The 18,250-nt window shown below is 37.2% G+C and overlaps 1 protein-coding gene across 1 annotated transcript in view; it reads right to left on the bottom strand.

Moving 5' to 3' along the window:
* The window catches only part of ARHGAP10 (Rho GTPase activating protein 10), a 123,297-nt gene that overhangs the window by 62,623 nt on the left and 42,424 nt on the right, over nt 1-18,250 (bottom strand). The window contains exons 9-14 of the mRNA XM_035899197.1: nt 17,896-18,002; nt 16,140-16,234; nt 12,198-12,279; nt 11,008-11,050; nt 9,674-9,739; nt 3,188-3,262 (exon numbers count right to left, since the gene is read on the bottom strand). Of these exons, the coding sequence (XP_035755090.1) occupies nt 3,188-3,262; nt 9,674-9,739; nt 11,008-11,050; nt 12,198-12,279; nt 16,140-16,234; nt 17,896-18,002 (468 nt within the window). The remainder of the gene's footprint in view (nt 1-3,187; nt 3,263-9,673; nt 9,740-11,007; nt 11,051-12,197; nt 12,280-16,139; nt 16,235-17,895; nt 18,003-18,250) is intronic.

Raw genomic sequence — 18,250 nt, 5'->3', positions numbered from 1 at the left:
GGAACAGCTTTTGACAGATCGGCACTAAATTTTATGCAAATCTTTCTGACAATAATGGAGCTAGAGTTTATAAAAACAGTCCAGTTCACTAAAGTAGGTTAGGAGGAGACTCTCTCTGCTTTCATATGCAATATGCCCACTGTAGGAATGTATGCATACTGTCATTTATTGTACATAAAATAATAAGGAATTCAACGTAATTGTTTTGAAAGCTGCTGGTTTTGAAAAGGCAGAGGTACCTGAAAGTTTTCTTCTACAACATGTGATGTCTGGCATTTTTCACGCCAGGTAGTATCAGAAATGAGAACTGAACTCAACACTAAAAACTCCAAGTTGTTAGCAGTCACTTCACCACGAGCATGGGTCTGTATGAAAGCTGACCCATGTAGTAGTTCGTATGAGATCTATGTAGGCAGCTTGTATGAAATGAGCCATGTCAGATCAACAACACAGATCACAGATCAAACTGGAATTGGTCCCTGACACATTTCAAGAACTGAGCCTCCTGAAGGCTGACAATGCACTCTGAATTGCTTATAACAGATTCCCATAACTTTGGAAGTCCTAACTCCATACCCCTGTTTACAATGACATATCAGATTAATTTAACATTGTCCCTTGAAAGGTAATGAGTGTTTTCCTTACCAAATGTCTCACTTAAATTTGGACAAGATTATTGCTGCAAAATAGATCACCATAGCACAATGCTAGCTACAAGTAACTTCAAGGACTAAGTTAACTGCAAAATTAACCTCTTTTTTTAAAGCAGAATTGTATATTTAATTGCTGAGCCTTGTTTTACAGAAGTCTTAGTTTCACTAGATTTTTACATTAAAGATGAGAATCTGTGCATTCATAGTATTAGAAAAAACATACATTGGTCTTCCCATACTCTTGACTCTCAACGTACTTTCCCAAATTTTATAGAAAATATTCTGAAAAAGAGACAAAGCTACATGCTATTATGTCCCTGGTTACCATTTGGAAGACTCTTTTTGCACTTTGGGCCTTTCAGACTGTGAACCTCATGGTCAATGATAGGTAGCTTAAAATGCTTTGAAATCTTATCAAACATTTTAAAATATAGAAAGTCAATATGAGGGTTTTATGATTCTGAAAAGATCTTTCATATAAAGGGTATCTAAGAGTATACCCAGAGACAAAGGATTAAAGATTAATCAGTCATTTTAAATTCTCTGTACCACTGTATATCAAAAAGAAACCCTCTTTATTCTTCTCTGAGGATAGACAGATAAAGAGCACAGATAGGATCGCTTTCAACAAATCATCAGAAAAAGAGCACCTGCCTGCACCCTAACTTTTTTCTGCTCAGTATTTTGCCTCGTCTTGATACCACTGTATTCTTTGTACTTCAAATAAATATATGAATCTTGGGAATGACAAAAAATGTTTCTAATTTTAAAAAATAACTAAAAGCAGATGCTGGAATCCCCAGTAAACTCTTCCAGCTGCTACTGAACCACTGGCAACCTGAGTCTATTTAATTTGGATACCACTAATGGCAAAGAGGAAAATTTGCCTGCCAGACCTGCACGCCCAAGCTAAGCCAGTAAGTACAAAACTGAAAAACATCTTATGATATCAAACTCATTTAATCAAGACTCTCTGAGTAATAACACGTCATTCTTCCTATGGTCAATGGCTAAAGGTGTTTTTTGTTTATTGAGGTTAACTCCAACACAGATAGACAACCATGAGAATCTGTTATAGATCAGTCATTTTTATTAATTCTAGCCTGTATTTCCAAAAAGAGTCTTTTGCTACAATACTTTAAAGATACAGGCAGGTTTATGTGCACTAATGGAGAACTTCAGGGTGCTGTTAATATTGATTAAAGTAAGATATCATAAATTAATATTTAGCAAGGTCATTATGACAGATTGATATGACATGCAGGTCCTCAAGCCTGATGTCTTATCATTTCTGAAGAGACAGCCTGTTTGAAAAAATAAAGGAAGGAAAAGAAAAAGTCTTACAGGTGGCACTGAACTGACAGCGGCATATAATATAAAAGCGCTTTGTCATTCACATAATGTCTGGGGTAATGAAATGAATTCACTTTCTGGCTTCCTCCAGTTTGCAGTGCCAAAGAACACTGTGTTATCAGCACAGATGGAGCATGCATGGTTCTGGAGAAGAGCCTGGTGCAAACTGCAAACAAGCTTCTTTGCATACCAATGAATCCCTGAGAATCAGACCTTTGCTGTCAAGTGACAGGTTTGGAAGCTCTGTAAAAATGAACTAATCCCAGTGGTCTTGTCTGACTGCATGTACTGTCAGTGCCTCAGGACAAAAAATTGGGAAACACAGTACATCATGCAGTCATGGCTACTACTTTGGTGAGAGATATCAGGCAGATGAGGGATTTCATCCAGGTGCCAATACTTCTTTTTTCCCCACCTCACCCACCCCCCCCCAGGGACAGCAGAGTGGCAAGAGAACTATAGTCACTGGGATTAACGATGCAGCAAAATTTCCAGAAAGAAAAGGGGGAAAAAAGTTTCTGAGAATAATTTTATGAATCAAAAAATCTTAAAAGCTACACATGGCTAACTAGGTATAAGAAAGTCTAAGATGTTACCCACACATAAGAGCTATACTACTAAGTTTATAAAAACAAATCCTTTCTCCATCTGTCCCCCGCCTTGGCACACAGTTATTATTAATACGTATATCATATTCCTCCTCTTAAACCAAAGAGCTCTTTGCCAACAGGCTTAAACTAGATGTCTTACTTTGCACAGTGATTAACTAAAGACACGCATGGGCGTGTACACCTGTACATCTTAGACAAGAGAGAAGAAGGGTGGAAACTTCAAACGATGAAGCACTAAGCTTCAAATTTCCTTGAATTTGGTATTTTGAATTTTCTGATCAGACCCTTCAACTTAGGCTGCTTTAATCCCTCTTACATCGACCTTACACAAAGCCCATGATTTGCTCCTACATGTCCCATAGCAGTTCTCCTAGTTTATTCCTACCAGCTAATCTTGGTCTTGCTAAACCAGGGGAACGTACAATATGGGGATTATTTACATGGACTAAAGCAAACTAGATTTGGCCCATTTAAAGAACAACTACAGGCAGACACTTTTAAAACTAAATATTAACAGTAAAGCAACATGAAATAAAATATTGAAAAAAGAACTGTAAAATAGAGGCATACCCATCAACAAACTCAGAAGTCTCTGGACCTTTGAACTCACCCCCACAACTCTGTACAATCCTTGGTCATTTATACCTATTATGGAAAAGGAGGAAAAAAAAAAAAAAAAAGGCAGATCAACCACAGTCAAATTTAGCATTAAAACTTTTCTCCAGCCAACAAATTCTCATCAAAGACAGACAGACCACAAGTATTAATACCGTTGTGAGAACAACATTATAAATAAAGTATTGCAAGAATCCTTTTTTTTTCCTGTGTTTTTTAAGATAAGTTCATGTTATGTTTTGATAAAGGTTTCCTGTACCTCAATTGCACTTCAGAAACTGGGAGTAGAAGCAAACTAGGACAAACCTTTGCTTGCAACAAAAAAAAAAAAAAAAAAAAAAAAAAATCACTGGCTATTTCCAGATTTTTTAAATTACATCAGCATCCACATTCTAGTAACACAAGATCTAAACCAACAAATGCTACATTAAAATTTATTTAATAAATATAATTTTGCTTTTTTTTCCAAGTATGTGGCTGACAAAAAGAGTTTGGATAGAATAAAGAAAGACTCGAGCCTATCCTAGAAGGCCTCATTCCAACCCACTGGGGTCCACATACTAGTTACGTCCAGAGGCACTGCCACAGGTTAGTGAAATCAAACTTCTGGGTTTGTTTGGGATGAACAGAGTAGCCATAGCCAGCGTAATATTTTCAGTCCCCTACTCTCATTTCATGTGGACACTCTACCCCTTTTCTTCCCCTGCTTCTGCCTTCCTTTACCACACTCAGTTTTATCCCCAGGGAAGTAAAATTATGAATATAAATTGAAGGAAAACGGGCAGGACAGAAGGGGCAGGGAAGGAAGAGGGCAAAATAAGGTACGTCTTTGCTGCATTGTTTCAGAGCCCATATAGTGGGAGGTAAAATATTACAGTCCTGAAGCTGACACAGATGTTTGAGAGGCCACATAATAAGCAGCCATCTGCAAACACCACCATACTCTACCTCTATATTCACATTGGCCTAGAATAGTAGAAATGCCACAAAATACCTGTGTTTCTACTCCAAGGAAATCTTTTCAAATAACAGATTATGTGGTATTCTTATTCAAAATATCCTTCAACAAAGGAAGACTTGTGGAGAATTCCTAGTTTCAATACCAAACTGTTCCAACCCAGACAAGGAAAATTAAAACCAGTCATATGAGAAAAAGTTTCTTCCCAAATAAATATTAGATGAAGTATGTAAAAATCATTAGCCTTTTAAAGAATAGCTGTCAGACACAACCATAATACACAGCAATAATTTTCAATACAGTGGAGAGACCTTTGCATTTTCTACCTCCTCCTCCTGCCTAGCCTTGCTGTATCTTTTCCTTCTTTTCTCACCCCCTCCTCTTCCTCACACAGTCTGCATCCTCCCTGTTAGCACTGCTCCATCCTCTGCCCCAGCAGAAAGATGATGGGCTATGGCACCTGCTGCTTCTCTTGGTTGCTTCACCTGGGCAAAACTGGCCCTTTTCTTTCCCCAGGATGCAGGCACCACTGCAATGATGCTTAGACTTAAGCTGGATGTCATGTTCAGAGCAGGCTCAAATTAAAAGAATAAGCCAGATCTCCAGTATTTCATCTATGGTCATCAAAAAACACAAGTCCAGAGTATGCTCGCAGTTTAGCTGTGCACAAAAGAAAGAACCGCAAAAACCAGCTGTGTGGCCACAATGCTATTCCTCTCAAAATACGAAGTTATCAACCCAAACAAGTAAGTTTTCCAATGACCCCCAGAACAACAGTGTGATAGCATGCTATACATCACTTGAAGACTGCCGACACTAGAAAAAAAATAAATAGTCCTTGATTCACTTCAAACAAGGACGCACTAGGAATCTGTCCTGAGAGCAGCAATTATTTTTTACTTCAAATTTCTCAGAGGAAATGTGTCCAGGAAAATTCTGGTGCAAAAGTAACACCAACCTTTTTAATGCTCTGCCAAAATGCATCACACTTTTTTTATACAGTGTCCTCCACTACATTCAGTATCACAGAAGCAGCCTTCTGCATTGTATGCAAGAAGCTAAAAAGCTGAAGAAATACTGTCAAATACAGCTCAGCTTTTGCTTATCTCAGTAGTAGTTTCGTGGCTTCCTGTGCTTCTAACATTAAAACTAGGGGGAACTAAACCGTGCTGACCCCAAACATATATTTACGGGCTTAAAAATAATTAAGGTCAAACCACAAAAACTACTGCTCAATAGTAAAACAGACATGATATGCAAAAGTCCCTGAAATTATGGCAGTATTGAAACTAAGACAATCCTCCAGCAATCATCATGAGTCTGTGATAGTAATTATCAGATAATTGATCAGTTTCAGATTCATCAACCTGAAAAAAGTACAGCTAATTGCTAGCAGACATCAAGAAGTGCGAAGAGGAATTAATATTTCAACATAGTTTTAAATGATACCTTTAAACATACCTTTAAACGATGTTTTATTTAAAATATACAAACCTGGTTTGAAACAGTACTATTTCTGATTTAATCGGCACATTTCAGATCTTCAGCACATCCAAGACTGATAATGCTTGGCATTTACAGAACACAATTGACAAGATGACTCATTGCAAGGAATAGCTTACCACTGACTAAAATATTGAAGGGTTCAGATGCTGTGTCTGCCGGCTCAACCAGTCACTATTGGCAACTTTGAGTGGTAAAGCCCTGCAGCATAATTTCCTTCATATTTATATTATCTCAAGATGTTTGGCTGTCTGATACTGGAATTTGGCACAGGTACACTATTTGTGAAACATGCTTAGAAAAATAAGGTACTGTAGGTAAAACAGTAATTTGTACTATTGTAACCAAGGTATGTAGGCAAGTTTACTTTGTGTCTGGCATTTTAAATGTGGCTGACACAGACTAGTAATATAGCTGCAAATACAACTTTTTATATCAAACTCCATAGTACAGAAACAGCCATACAAGTGACACACTAAATTCAAGGTAATGCCAGATTTTTTTTCTGTTACGTGACAAGGTTTTCTACTTCCTCCTCACCATCGTCTGTCTTTCTCATAAGTAGACAGACTGGACAGACAGCTCAATGCTGCCATCTCTCTCTGCAGCTCAGATTAGCAGCTCCAGTAGTTCTAAAACCAAGACAAACACTGCTCTGGCGAACACTTACCTACCACGTCTTCACAGAAGGTGCAACCAACTACTTGCACACAAAAACAAGCAGAGCCTTTAACACCAGAGCAAACAGCTCTTTGATGTTTCTATAAGCTTTTTCCCCATTCTATTATTCTCAGAATTATAAATAAAATACCCAAACAGAATCCCAAAATGTACTCTCAGAGACGAAACACGGGTGCACATCCAACCAGCATCATGCTTAGCATGTGAGAGACAGGCTGCGTATCTTGACGCCTCAGTATCTCCTACGAGGTCAAGCACAGCCAATGTCTTATAAGGCAAGGCTGAATCAGAAGCTTATATGCATTTTAACCAAGACACTGTCTTTGATTCTTCTATTCATTCAGAGCAAATAATCCCCTTCTTGGCTTTATAAAAGGGAACGTAACTGACAAAAAAATTATCCAGCCATTGACAGGTTTATGTTCAATATCTCTGTTACGCTCTTCTCTCTCTGAATACCAGACTTTTTCTGCTATGACATGACAAGACTATTCTCAGTTTCCACCCACGCTAGACTGTCCTCTCTTTCCACCCACGCCAACCTCACACCCATTATGATTAAAAGAGATAAAAACATGGCACACAAGCACAGTCTCTGAAGAGGCATCTGTCCTGTTTTCTTCTGCCGAACATAACTTGCCTTTGATGTGTTATCATTAAAGTAAAATAATCAAGTAAAAATTGTTTTAAGAATAAGTATAGGTATAAAATCTGAAAGATGGATTTTCTTCATCATACAACCATTTGGCCAAACTGAATGTTGTCCTGCCCCTCTGTTTCTTCAGCTCAGCAGACATCAGCAGAAGGTCCTGCAGGTTCCGCAGAAACCAGAAACTGATCCTCCAGGAATGCTTCAGTTAGTCTCAAGGGTGAAGTCAGGATTTTGATTGTTAGGCATTTTTTTTTCTTTTTTGGTTTTTTTTTGGTTTTTTGGTGTTTTTTTTTTTTTAACGCAGTTTATGTTAAGTTCAGTATGATAAACAGAAAATCATCAACAACTGCTTGAAGTGCAATGGACGAATCAAGTTCATTGAAGCAGAGCTAGGAGGATTGCTGTGCTCCTGGAAGGTAGTACCTTACCTGAATCCATTCTTGAAACCCTGGGAAAAGTAGTATTTATTGGATACCTTTTTTTTTTTTTCCTTAAGTACTCCCCAAACCAAAACTAATAGCTAAAAGTAATTTTCATTGGTAGTAATTACCACAAAGCACTCTATTGACTTCAGGTCTTACAAACGCTGTGTACAAGGGATAGTGAAGCTGCGAGGTCTCCAAAGACAGGAAATACTGCAGCTAACTTCAGTAACTTTAATTGTCTTCCAAGTATGCTTCAGGGCAGATCCCACTTCGGGAACACATTCTTCTAACCTATGCAAGCTTATAATCTGTCTTGAACAACAAAATTAGGTGGGGTTACACATATATTTTGCACCTTCTTATATGCCCCTAAATCAAGGCATAAAGGACAGAGTGGACTTGAACCACCACTCAGTTTAACATACCCACCCACAGCCATGAGAAGAAGCCCCGTACCTAACCCATTTCTCAAAATAGTTCCTTAATGAATAAATTGTTCACACTTATGTTCTTGTTTCACTTTCCTTGCAGGTTATCAAAGAAAGCAAAAAAAAGACTACTTGAACAAAACTATTTGAACATACCTATAGATAATAAACCAAAATATAGTGTACTCCACACTGCTTACAGTAAGCATGATTCATAAGGTACAGTGAAGTAACCAGTCACTGCGCTGTAGACCAAAAACAGCCTTCCATTACAAGACCACATGCTACACTTTTCATAAAATCTGCCTCATCCACTGCAAAGAGAAGATCCATTCTATATTCAAGCAGGGTTTTGCAGTACAGTCAACTTATCTGTAGGATGCCACCTTTATCCGCAGTGTTTCCCAGCTGAAATATTCAGATTGTAAATGCCAGTAACTGAAATGTTTAAAGTGACGAGACAGGCAAACCTTACTTGAAAAATATTCAAAAGAACAGAATGAACAAAAGTAACACCAGATAGAATATGGTCTAATCTGGAATAACATCCTTAATGCATCAGACAGCACTGATACAAAAAAGTCCAAGAGAAAAAGGATTTCAGTTACTTCTTGCTGTTCAAATGCTAAATTCTCAATATCACAAAGGCTACTCGGTCTTACTAGTAATATTGTATAGTAAGTGCATACATGGCAAACACTGCTTTCAAGAAAGACCCTGCATTGGCAGGAAGTGTGACCAACCCATTCTTCTGAGCAGCTATCTTGTTTAAGCTGGACTGTGATACAAAGAGACATAAATGTTCTGCCCTGTGCAATGCCAAATCTCTAGGAAAAAAGATACAATTCCTGAAAAATCTGGTATCTCCCCTTTGGGAGCAGGAAAGAAGGTCAACAGTTTAGGAGAAAAACAAAATTCACACTGAGAAATTTTAACATCTCTTTTAACAAACTAAGAAATACACCATAACCACTTACCCATTTTCATCTCTTCACCTCTTTTAAAAAAACACAATGAAACAAGCAGGTTCTCCACCCACTACCATATACCACACAGTGAGAGTTAGAGAGGCTGGTCACCTCACGTTTCTGCATGTCTCTACAAGGATTGTTGTCTCCTCACATGGCAGCAGTATCAAAAGGTGGTACTATCCAGTGCCAAAGTTACACGGGGTCTGTGACACAGAGCCTCTCCACAATCGCAATCTCAACTACCTCTTGAATACTGTCTGCATACTGACCTTTCTCTTCTGTCTCCAATTTTGGAGGTACAACAATGAGTATATGCAACAGTAAGCCTGAGAGCATCCTTGTCTCTGGTGTGAGATGAACTCCAGCAGAAGTATTTAAACACTTTTTGTTATTCACTTGTCTGTTCCTGTTCAGCTCCTGTTCTTCTGTCTTAAGCGACTAAACAGAAAACCTCCATTCAAAGCCCACAAGTGGAATATTAAAATTAGTCTGTTCCAACAGCAAAGCAAAGGTACAGGAATTGCCTACAAGATGCACATTTTTTTCTCAGTTGTTGTGCACAAACACTGGCTTCCTTGATCAAGAGAGGTGCTATTACCCCCTTCTAAGCACTTACTGAAAACACTTTTCTTGAGGAAAAGCCATACATAAAAGGCTGGGACTGGACAGAAGGAAGCTCCTGCCCTGACCAGTGTAATCAGTATAATATCTAAGGTGTTAAGTCTTTCCTAGAGATCTGCAGGAGACTAGATCACACAGGCCTTCTTCAAAGAGCAGACCAGCTGCTCCACCCCCTCCACAAACAGGTTGAGTTGATCATTACCTCGTGTTTCAACAGCACTGATGCACTTTTTGATGACAGTGAACCCTATCTTATCCAATTGTGCACCTACAAGGAAAAAAACAGTTTTAAAAGTTTTAAAGCGCCATTATAATTATGTTTTTCACTGAAAAGCAAGGCTGGACTTAATTACATAGCTAGTATTTCTCAGGCTAAACTGTAAATTATTCTGAAATGGGAATACGTAACCACATTTTCTATAGAAATTCCCCTTTTCTCCTTTACAACCCTGCCTAGCCCAAGTAAAGGCTCATTCTGGTGGTAGTGGCTTCACTGAATCTGTTCACAGCAGCAGCCTTTGAAGAATGGGATCTCTGATTAGGTACATATGTTGGCAGATGCAAAATGGAATTTAACAGTACTTACTGCAACATCGACAACATCTGAGAGAGTTAACCAAATGGGACAAGGAAGTACTTATGATGAAAAACCATAATCATCAACAGCAGGGCTTTTACTGAGTCCTACCCTAAGCCAAAGAAATTCCCACACTAAAGATACAGGACACATGTATTTCCTTTCACAGCAGTTAATGATCTGACTACGTAAAAGCAGATGCATTAAGAGGACAACAGCTGAGATCCAGCATTCCTTTGTTGTTCCTATCTTACTCTTTTTCTTCACATCAAAACTTCATTCAAAAGCTTGTATTGCAAAACTGCCCTTCCCCCAAACATCTGGCCTTCTTGCTCCTGGGGACCTGGTCCTGCACCACAAAAATAAAAATCTGTGGAAAAACTTCTATTAATAGAACACCAGGATCCAGCTTTAACCAACAATTTAATTAAAAAAAAAAGCAAGCATAAATTGCCTGATAATGCAAGAAGGGCAACTGTTTTCACCCATATACTTTGCTAACATTAGAAAGCTAACGTCATTTAAAGAAAGCCATCTCTTCTACTTCCATATTATGGTTTACATTTTAAATACATGCATTCTGGTTTTTTGCTGACCTTTATGTTCAGCTGTGATTGCTTTTAAAACCATACTTATGCATTGTAACAGATGCGTATACACAACCTGGATTAAGAAACTGTGGTGCATTTACATACAAACTGACCCTTTTTGGAGTCAATTTCAAGCATGAAGTAAATTGGCAAAAACAATCAGACTGTTTCTCTAGGTTATGTCCAGTCCTATAATTCTTATCTTTGTATTAATCTGCATTACTGTGAAAACCCATTAATTACAAAATCCACAAAGTATATTCAGAACTTGAGACTAAAAATATTTAATTACATTGGATCCACAAAAATTTACTTTTGTCTCTCAATTCTAAAATGTTAACAAAAATCAGCTTTAATTCAAATACTTACTTCCCTCTCGTTTTGCATTTGCTTTATTCAAATTGATGAACAGCTAACACAAAAAGAGTAAAAAGACATTAATTATTTTAAAGAATTTTATGAAAGCAGAAACAAGACACGCCCAGTCTTAATGCCCACTAGACACAAATACAGCTGTTTACAGCTAGAACGTATCACCTCTAACTACAACAGCTCTAATAGTAGAACCAGAGGTCCGTGCCCCCTCAGAAAGTTGATAATTGCACTTTTGAGGAGTGAAATTTTTAAAAAATTCTCAACAAATACAGTTCCTTGGGGAGCAGAACAACGTTAGTTATGGCCACTGAAATTAACTGTGATTTACGTGCTCCATGCTGTTACGTTTCTCTGCAGGCTAATTTCCCACAGTCCAAGTCCACTCAAGTTTTGTGAACTGCTTTGATGAATCCTGGGAGTTACATCCCAGCTCAGCATTCCCAGAAATTGTAAGCTTACTAGGGAGTCCAGATCAGACAACATGTGATGGTAATAAACACCTCTACAGACAAAACAAGATTTTTACAATAATGATGTCAATAAAACCTACTGCTAAAATCCCCAGTAGCCAACTGCTGGGGACAGACACATGTTTGTGTCATTGACTAGAAAACCCCATTATTTTTAGCACACAAGACCAATATAATATTTATGATTGTGAGAACGATCTGCAGCATGTTTCAGTTCTGCAGTTCAGACCCATTTCCTGATGTGAACCAAAAATTAAGCAAATTCAACTGCAACCTCATTCCCACTGACAAGGATTTTTTTTATCTAGTTTTAAAAAATAATACCATATAACTAACTCACACAAGTCTTGCCACTGGAATGTAGTATGTCAGCATAAGGCTAAGTGGACATGCTTATACTAGCCATTTTCTAGAATACCAATATCATCACTGCGATGGGAAACCATTTCTAAAAATCAATGCTGTCATTACAATGAAAAATATCTCATATCAGCATTAGCAGTTATCTATGCTGAGCTTTACCAAGTTACTCATTTCTGCTGAGTTTCATTTCACTTTTCTTCTTTCTTCATTAAATCTACCACTTCGCAAACTACATAATCCCAGTTTACTAAAGTATAAAGTCTGAAGCAGGGGGGCGAGAGAATGTCTTCATTACGCTATAAATGAACATATGAAAAAAAAAAAAAAAAAAAAAAAAAAAGATACACTTACAGCTTCTTTTCCATCCAAGGCTTCCATCCACAGCTTCCTGTCTTCCTCAGAAAATGCTTGCATGGTCACAGGAACTCCAGGCCTGCAAACATATGAACCACACAGAGTAACTGCACTCACCAGCAACTAAAAAAGTCTTGTCAAGTTCTACTTCCAACTACAAGCAAAAGACCATTGTCCTAAAAGTCAGGGTTAGGTTTTTTGCTTAATTACTGAACACTGCTTATCTTTAAAATGAAACGTATAGAACTGATACACGCAGCAGGAAATAGGGGAGGATAGGGCTGAAGAAGGAAAGTGAATGTAACCTGCAAACTATTTATTTGAAGTAGCTCATTATTGACAGCTTGTCGATTCCAACACTCGCTGGGAGTTACTGAGTTTTCTGAATTCTAAATAAACTTGCTCTTGCATTGCTGTACTGTTACATAAAAAATGGCTTTTGTCAACTTATTTGATGAGTAGTCTTCAGCTTTAGAGCAGCAACAATTATTATAGTTTTCCAGTAAATATCTTACAAAAAAATAATCAAGTCTTAATGTAGTATCTCATTACAAAACTCCTCTATTATAACTTTCCTAAAAAGCAAGGATGGACAACTATGGGACATTGGGATTAGTGAATAGAGATTAACATAAATCTACTTTTGTCTTTATATAATAGGAAACTAAAAAGAGTAATTGTGTGGTTCAGCATAGTGTACAAAGCAAGGAGAGTTAAAAGCAGAACAGGTTATTCGGGTAATTATTTTTCTGCCAATTAAAAAAAACCATTATATTCAGCTTGCCAACACTTTTGGCAAATTTGTAAATCTCATTATATAGAGATGGATAGAGAACTAATTATTAACATTTTCTCTCTCTCTTTTGTATTAAATCTATCTTCAAGTAGTAAAATAGCTGTAGTGGAAAATGTTTTCTAAAAACAACAGGACAGAGAAAATCAGCACAAATCCCAATTTTACTTAAAACTATAACAGTCTACACAACATGTTCATATTTTTACAAGAGACATTTCTAATTCATTTTCATCTTGCCATAAATTTTTTTAAACCACACAATTTCATTGCAGTGTAAAACTCTACAGGTACAAATACCTCCCGCTCAAAATCTCTTTTCAGACAACATGTGAGGATAAGGCATGCACACACCCTCTAGCAAACCAATCTAAACTCAGGAGACCAAACTGTAACTTTGGAAAATTGCAGCAATCAAGCAAGTCATTCTCTTTTGATTAGTTAAAGCCAGGAGACTATTAAACCATAAAAAAGGAATTCTCTTACTATTATCAGTGATGGACATTGAGCTCTTAAGAATAGGTGAGGGGAGCCTTGCCTTAATATCTGCAACTAATAACCTTTATGACTAAAACTAGCTAATATTGGTATTAGTAATTAACAGTAAGCAAAGCAGGTTCTCAAGCCTACCAGCTTTTTTCAATGCAAATTAGTCTGCTAGTGCAGAGCTGCAACCATCGTAAACATGCAAACTTAATCACTCAGCTAATTACTTGGGGTATTTTTTTTCTACTAAGTTAAATAAAAAAAACCCCTACATGCTGATTTTTTTTTCTTGTCTATTTTCTTTTACTAGTTAAAACTAAAACCAAATGAGTTACTTCCATGCAGGGCAAACTTTCCTTCTTTTACTAAAATTGTAACTGTCAAGGTATCAGAGAGTATTACCTGGAGGCAAAACATCAAACTCCATACACACTGCATGAAACACTATTTAATTGTCTTCAAATTAAAGTCAAAAGAGAAAAAGCCTTCCCTCTTCCTTGTCCTGTGTTGGTAAAATTAAAATCTAAGTAGCATTTCAGAAGGATAATGTTATCAATAGAAAGTCTTTTTCCTACCCCAAAAGACCTCTGCTGTCTCCTTAAGATTTAAATTTCTCTACATTTACCACTAGTCACCTCCAACTAAACGTGATGGAGTACTAAAACCAGAAAAAACATCACTTTCCAGAGATACAGCCAGGATGCTAGTACCCTCAGAGCTTATAAGTATCAGAATCTAAAGAAAAAAGAATCATCTCGGCTTTCTTCTTTTAAAAGAAAAATCTGTAAATATTCAGCTAGCTCCAAACAATGCTCAAGTCACGCACAGAGCTGAATGTTTGCAACTGAAAAGTCCTTCCTAAAATTTTACAATCTTGCCTCCTTCCACAGCACAGAACAAAGAAAACCCCATGGCCAGCCTTCAATCTGTATGTTATTTTTTAACATGGACAAGCCGAGGGATAAGTGTGCCCTGAACTGATACCAAGGAAACAAGCTAATGGCCTGCAGCAAAGAACTAATCTCCATGGGAACATCTCAGTACTACACACATATATTATTAAAAGAAAAATGTCTGATATCAAGGTCACAGTGGACCAGTTGTGTCTATTATATCTGGACAGAAAGATGGATTAGATTTTTCCCACTTTTACCAGAGAAGAGAATGAAAAATGTTTTGCAGGATCAAGGAAACACTGCTCTCCATCCATCTCTGTTCAAACTCCAGATACCCTATTGAGCAGAGATGACACACAGAAGGGGGTAGGCCGACATTTCTCACGGTACTTTTTTAGCAACTTTATGAGACTCAGTTTGAAATCTGTTATTCTTACTGACCAATATACCAACCCAAGAAGAGCTGATGCTAAGAGTTTAAATCTTACTCCCTTTCCTACTGTTGGGACACTGTTAGAATAGTTAAGCTGCATCCTCCTCAAATCAAAAATGCAAGTTCAAACCACGCTGTAGACTTGTGACAAATGCCACCTGAGCTGTAAATGAGCATCTTGTCGTCTGCCATGTAAGCTGGAAGTTTTCAGATGCAGTGCTGGTTTCGCATTCCTTTACCCATTGCTTGTTACAGAAATGGGCATGTCTCCGGCAGGCCGGTCTGGCCACACAAGCTAGGCATAGCCTCTGACCTAAGACTGCATGTGCATATGATCTTTATCACAGACATAGTTGCAGACCACTAGCAATCATAGCACAGGGGGGCCTGACAGCATTGGCCGTGCTGCATTTCAAGTGAAGAGCACTATGAATTTGATCAGAAAAACCCCCAAAACCTATAAAACTTGCAGACCTATTACATGATAAATTAGAATGTAATGAACTGGTATTAGTAAGGAGCAAATATACTGGTTAAAAACGGCTCAGAAGGGGTGGATGCAAAAATTCTACAACAGTCCACTAACTTATATCTAGCATTTAATGCTAGATATGATCCTGTTCTGCACAGATACAATCTGCACCAAAAGAACATGGCATTACCACAGACATATTTATTTGTAGTACCCTATTAAGTTGGATGCTCTCACCTTCATAAATGAAGGAAGACTACAACACTGATGAAAAGCAATATTTATCATATTTTAAGATCCTTTTAGCAAAATAAATAAGCAATTCTTCTCTTTTGAAATAAAGCAACAAAGTGGTGGTGTTTCAAAAAGGAAGTGGTAACAGTGTTCAAGATGCAGTGGATGGTTACACCAGCCACAGAAAGCCTCAAAATCCCAATGATCTTATTTTCAATCAGAAAATCCAGCATAAACCCTCAACAATATGTCATCTTGGAAAGCAGGCATGCAATACAGTATGGTCACGACTGTATGAATTATTACTGTGTAGTCTTTCATTATAGCTATATTTTTCAATTGAAGCCACATTTCTTCACTACGATAACAGAAACTCGTAACTTTTTCTATACTTTTTTTTTTATGTGAGCTCAGACAATGCCTATATTTCAGTTTAGATCCTCCCTGCTCCTGCTACACACAATTGAGGTAAAATCCAGTGAGCCATGGCAGTGCTTGCCTGCTCCTCCAGTGACTATTTCCCATTAGCAGTCTGAACAAGCATGGAAAAAATAAGAAAAAAACCACAACAGTAATATAAAAATTAATTAGAAAGAGCTCTTTCTAGTGTGTTTCACGAGCTTACCTGTCTGAAGCTTCTAAGTCAAAACAGAATCGCCTGTCTATAGTATCTATATTTCGTTTGGTACAATACGTCAGGACGAAGAGTTCCTCATCACCCTGTGAAAAGAAAGTTTTTATATGCTTGACCCCATAACTGAAAGCTTCAGAGAGCCAGCTATCAAGTAAGAATCAAGTAAGGTAAATTTACATTAAAATAATGGCAAAAGCTATACTGAAAACTGACACTTGCAAAAGAATTCACTCATGGTTGCCATTCAGGTCTCTGCACAATAGCACATAAATTCCATGGTAATTTACAGGACATAAATGCAAGAATATTGAGTCCATTTTAGCTGGTACTTTACAGCATGACACAGTACCACAGTAATTTGAACTAACAAAAATATTTTGCTATGAAGATTTTGCATGTTACAATATAAGCAGACAATGAGTGTAAGAGACTTCTCCCATTTTATGTCAGACAAAGCCATTTCCACAATAAAGGCTATTGCTACAGTAACTAGAACAAAGCAAGTGTTCTTTACTATCTGTAATCTATCTTACAGAATCAGTCCTTTCTTCAAGGCCAACCAACACTAGGATCATATTTTACCCTTAAGTATCCAGAAATCAATTAACTCATCTGGGAATGCTGCATGAGTTGTACCAGATTTAATCAGGATTAACTGTACGTTTTAATTATTCCTTGTCTTATTCAACATCTCCAGACGCAGGAGGTTGTCACTGAAGGAGTAATTGCATTGTGGGTTTCAAAATGGGAGATCTTTTAATACAGCAAAAATGGCTTCACAAGTGTTTTAGAATGCCAAATGCTTACACACATACTATATTAACTAAAAAGGCTTATTACAATTAAGAGTAAATCAGGACAAAAAATTCATAGAAGTACTGAAATTATTAAGGACGCCAAATACCACTAATTTTCAGTATGGCAGGTTTTCCAGAGCTTTTGAAAGATTCTTCCAAATTCAATATATTTGTAAACATACACAGCCCTCAATATGATGAAAGCCATCTCCCCTCTGCTCAAACTAATGGGATATAATGCCCTGATAAAATTCCAACAATGTGATTTTCTAACCAAATTTGAAGATAGGACAGGGTGCTGCATTTACAGAAATATTGACTCAAGCATTATTTTCCAGCTTCACATATTCTTTTTCCTTGCAACAAAATGCATTTCATCCATATTAATGCATTCATTTAATGAGTCATCTCTGAAGGCGTTGAGTGCCCTCAATTCCCAACTATTTCAATAGGAATTAAAGCCATTTAAAGATCAACAGAGTCTTGGGTCTTGAATATTTCAGATGCTATCAAAGATATCTGAAATTACATTCAGTTGTCAGTACAAATTATATTCCTATTAAAACCCTCTTTCCCAGTCCCTCTTCAAGTACTTACATTTCTGAAAGAAAAATCTGACTGAAGCATGTAAGAAAGAAATGTCTAAGTCTATTATATTTCCCTGATTTATACCTTAACAAGTTAAATGCCTCATGGATAAACCATATTCTAAATGGTGAAACACTGCATGTTATCTGCATCATGTTCTCTGGTCTTCTAAAAGGAAGCAACTGAACAGTCTGCAGAATTCTTAATCCATCCATTACTTCAGGTTAATGTCCTTAAATGGCAGACTGAATTGCATGAAGAAAGAAAAGAAGGGGCAAGGAGGTAAGAGAGGGAAAGTACTTGACATCCTCTGACCTTGATACAGGGCAAGTGTTAAGAGTAGAATACAAAAATATACTTACAACTTTCCCTCCTGATCTGTGTTCAAATGGGATCATGGTGAACTTCTTTGTCTCTTTCCTATACGTGCAATAGTGCTTCACCCAACTGGAACCAAACGGAGCAGGCCCTACATATAACGGAAGCATTAAATAGTATGTACTTTTTCCAATTTACGTGTTTGCTTCTCATGCTTTCCAAAATGATACTTAAGAGCCTTCCTTAACTCCTAATAATGCAGTATTTAAAACAAAGGTATGAATTAAGATCATCATACAAAATAATATAAATATTAACCAGGGCTTACTATTCCAAAAACTGATATACATAGCGTATCACATTTATGCTTAATGACAAATGGTAAGAAATATTAATGTA

The sequence above is a fragment of the Egretta garzetta genome, unplaced genomic scaffold, assembly GCF_000687185.1.
Source record: "Egretta garzetta isolate BGI_Z169 unplaced genomic scaffold, ASM68718v1 scaffold258, whole genome shotgun sequence".
Classification (NCBI taxonomy): domain Eukaryota; kingdom Metazoa; phylum Chordata; class Aves; order Pelecaniformes; family Ardeidae; genus Egretta; species Egretta garzetta.
Note: the sequence above shows the minus strand (reverse complement) of the source record. Positions and strands in the feature narration are given on the sequence as shown.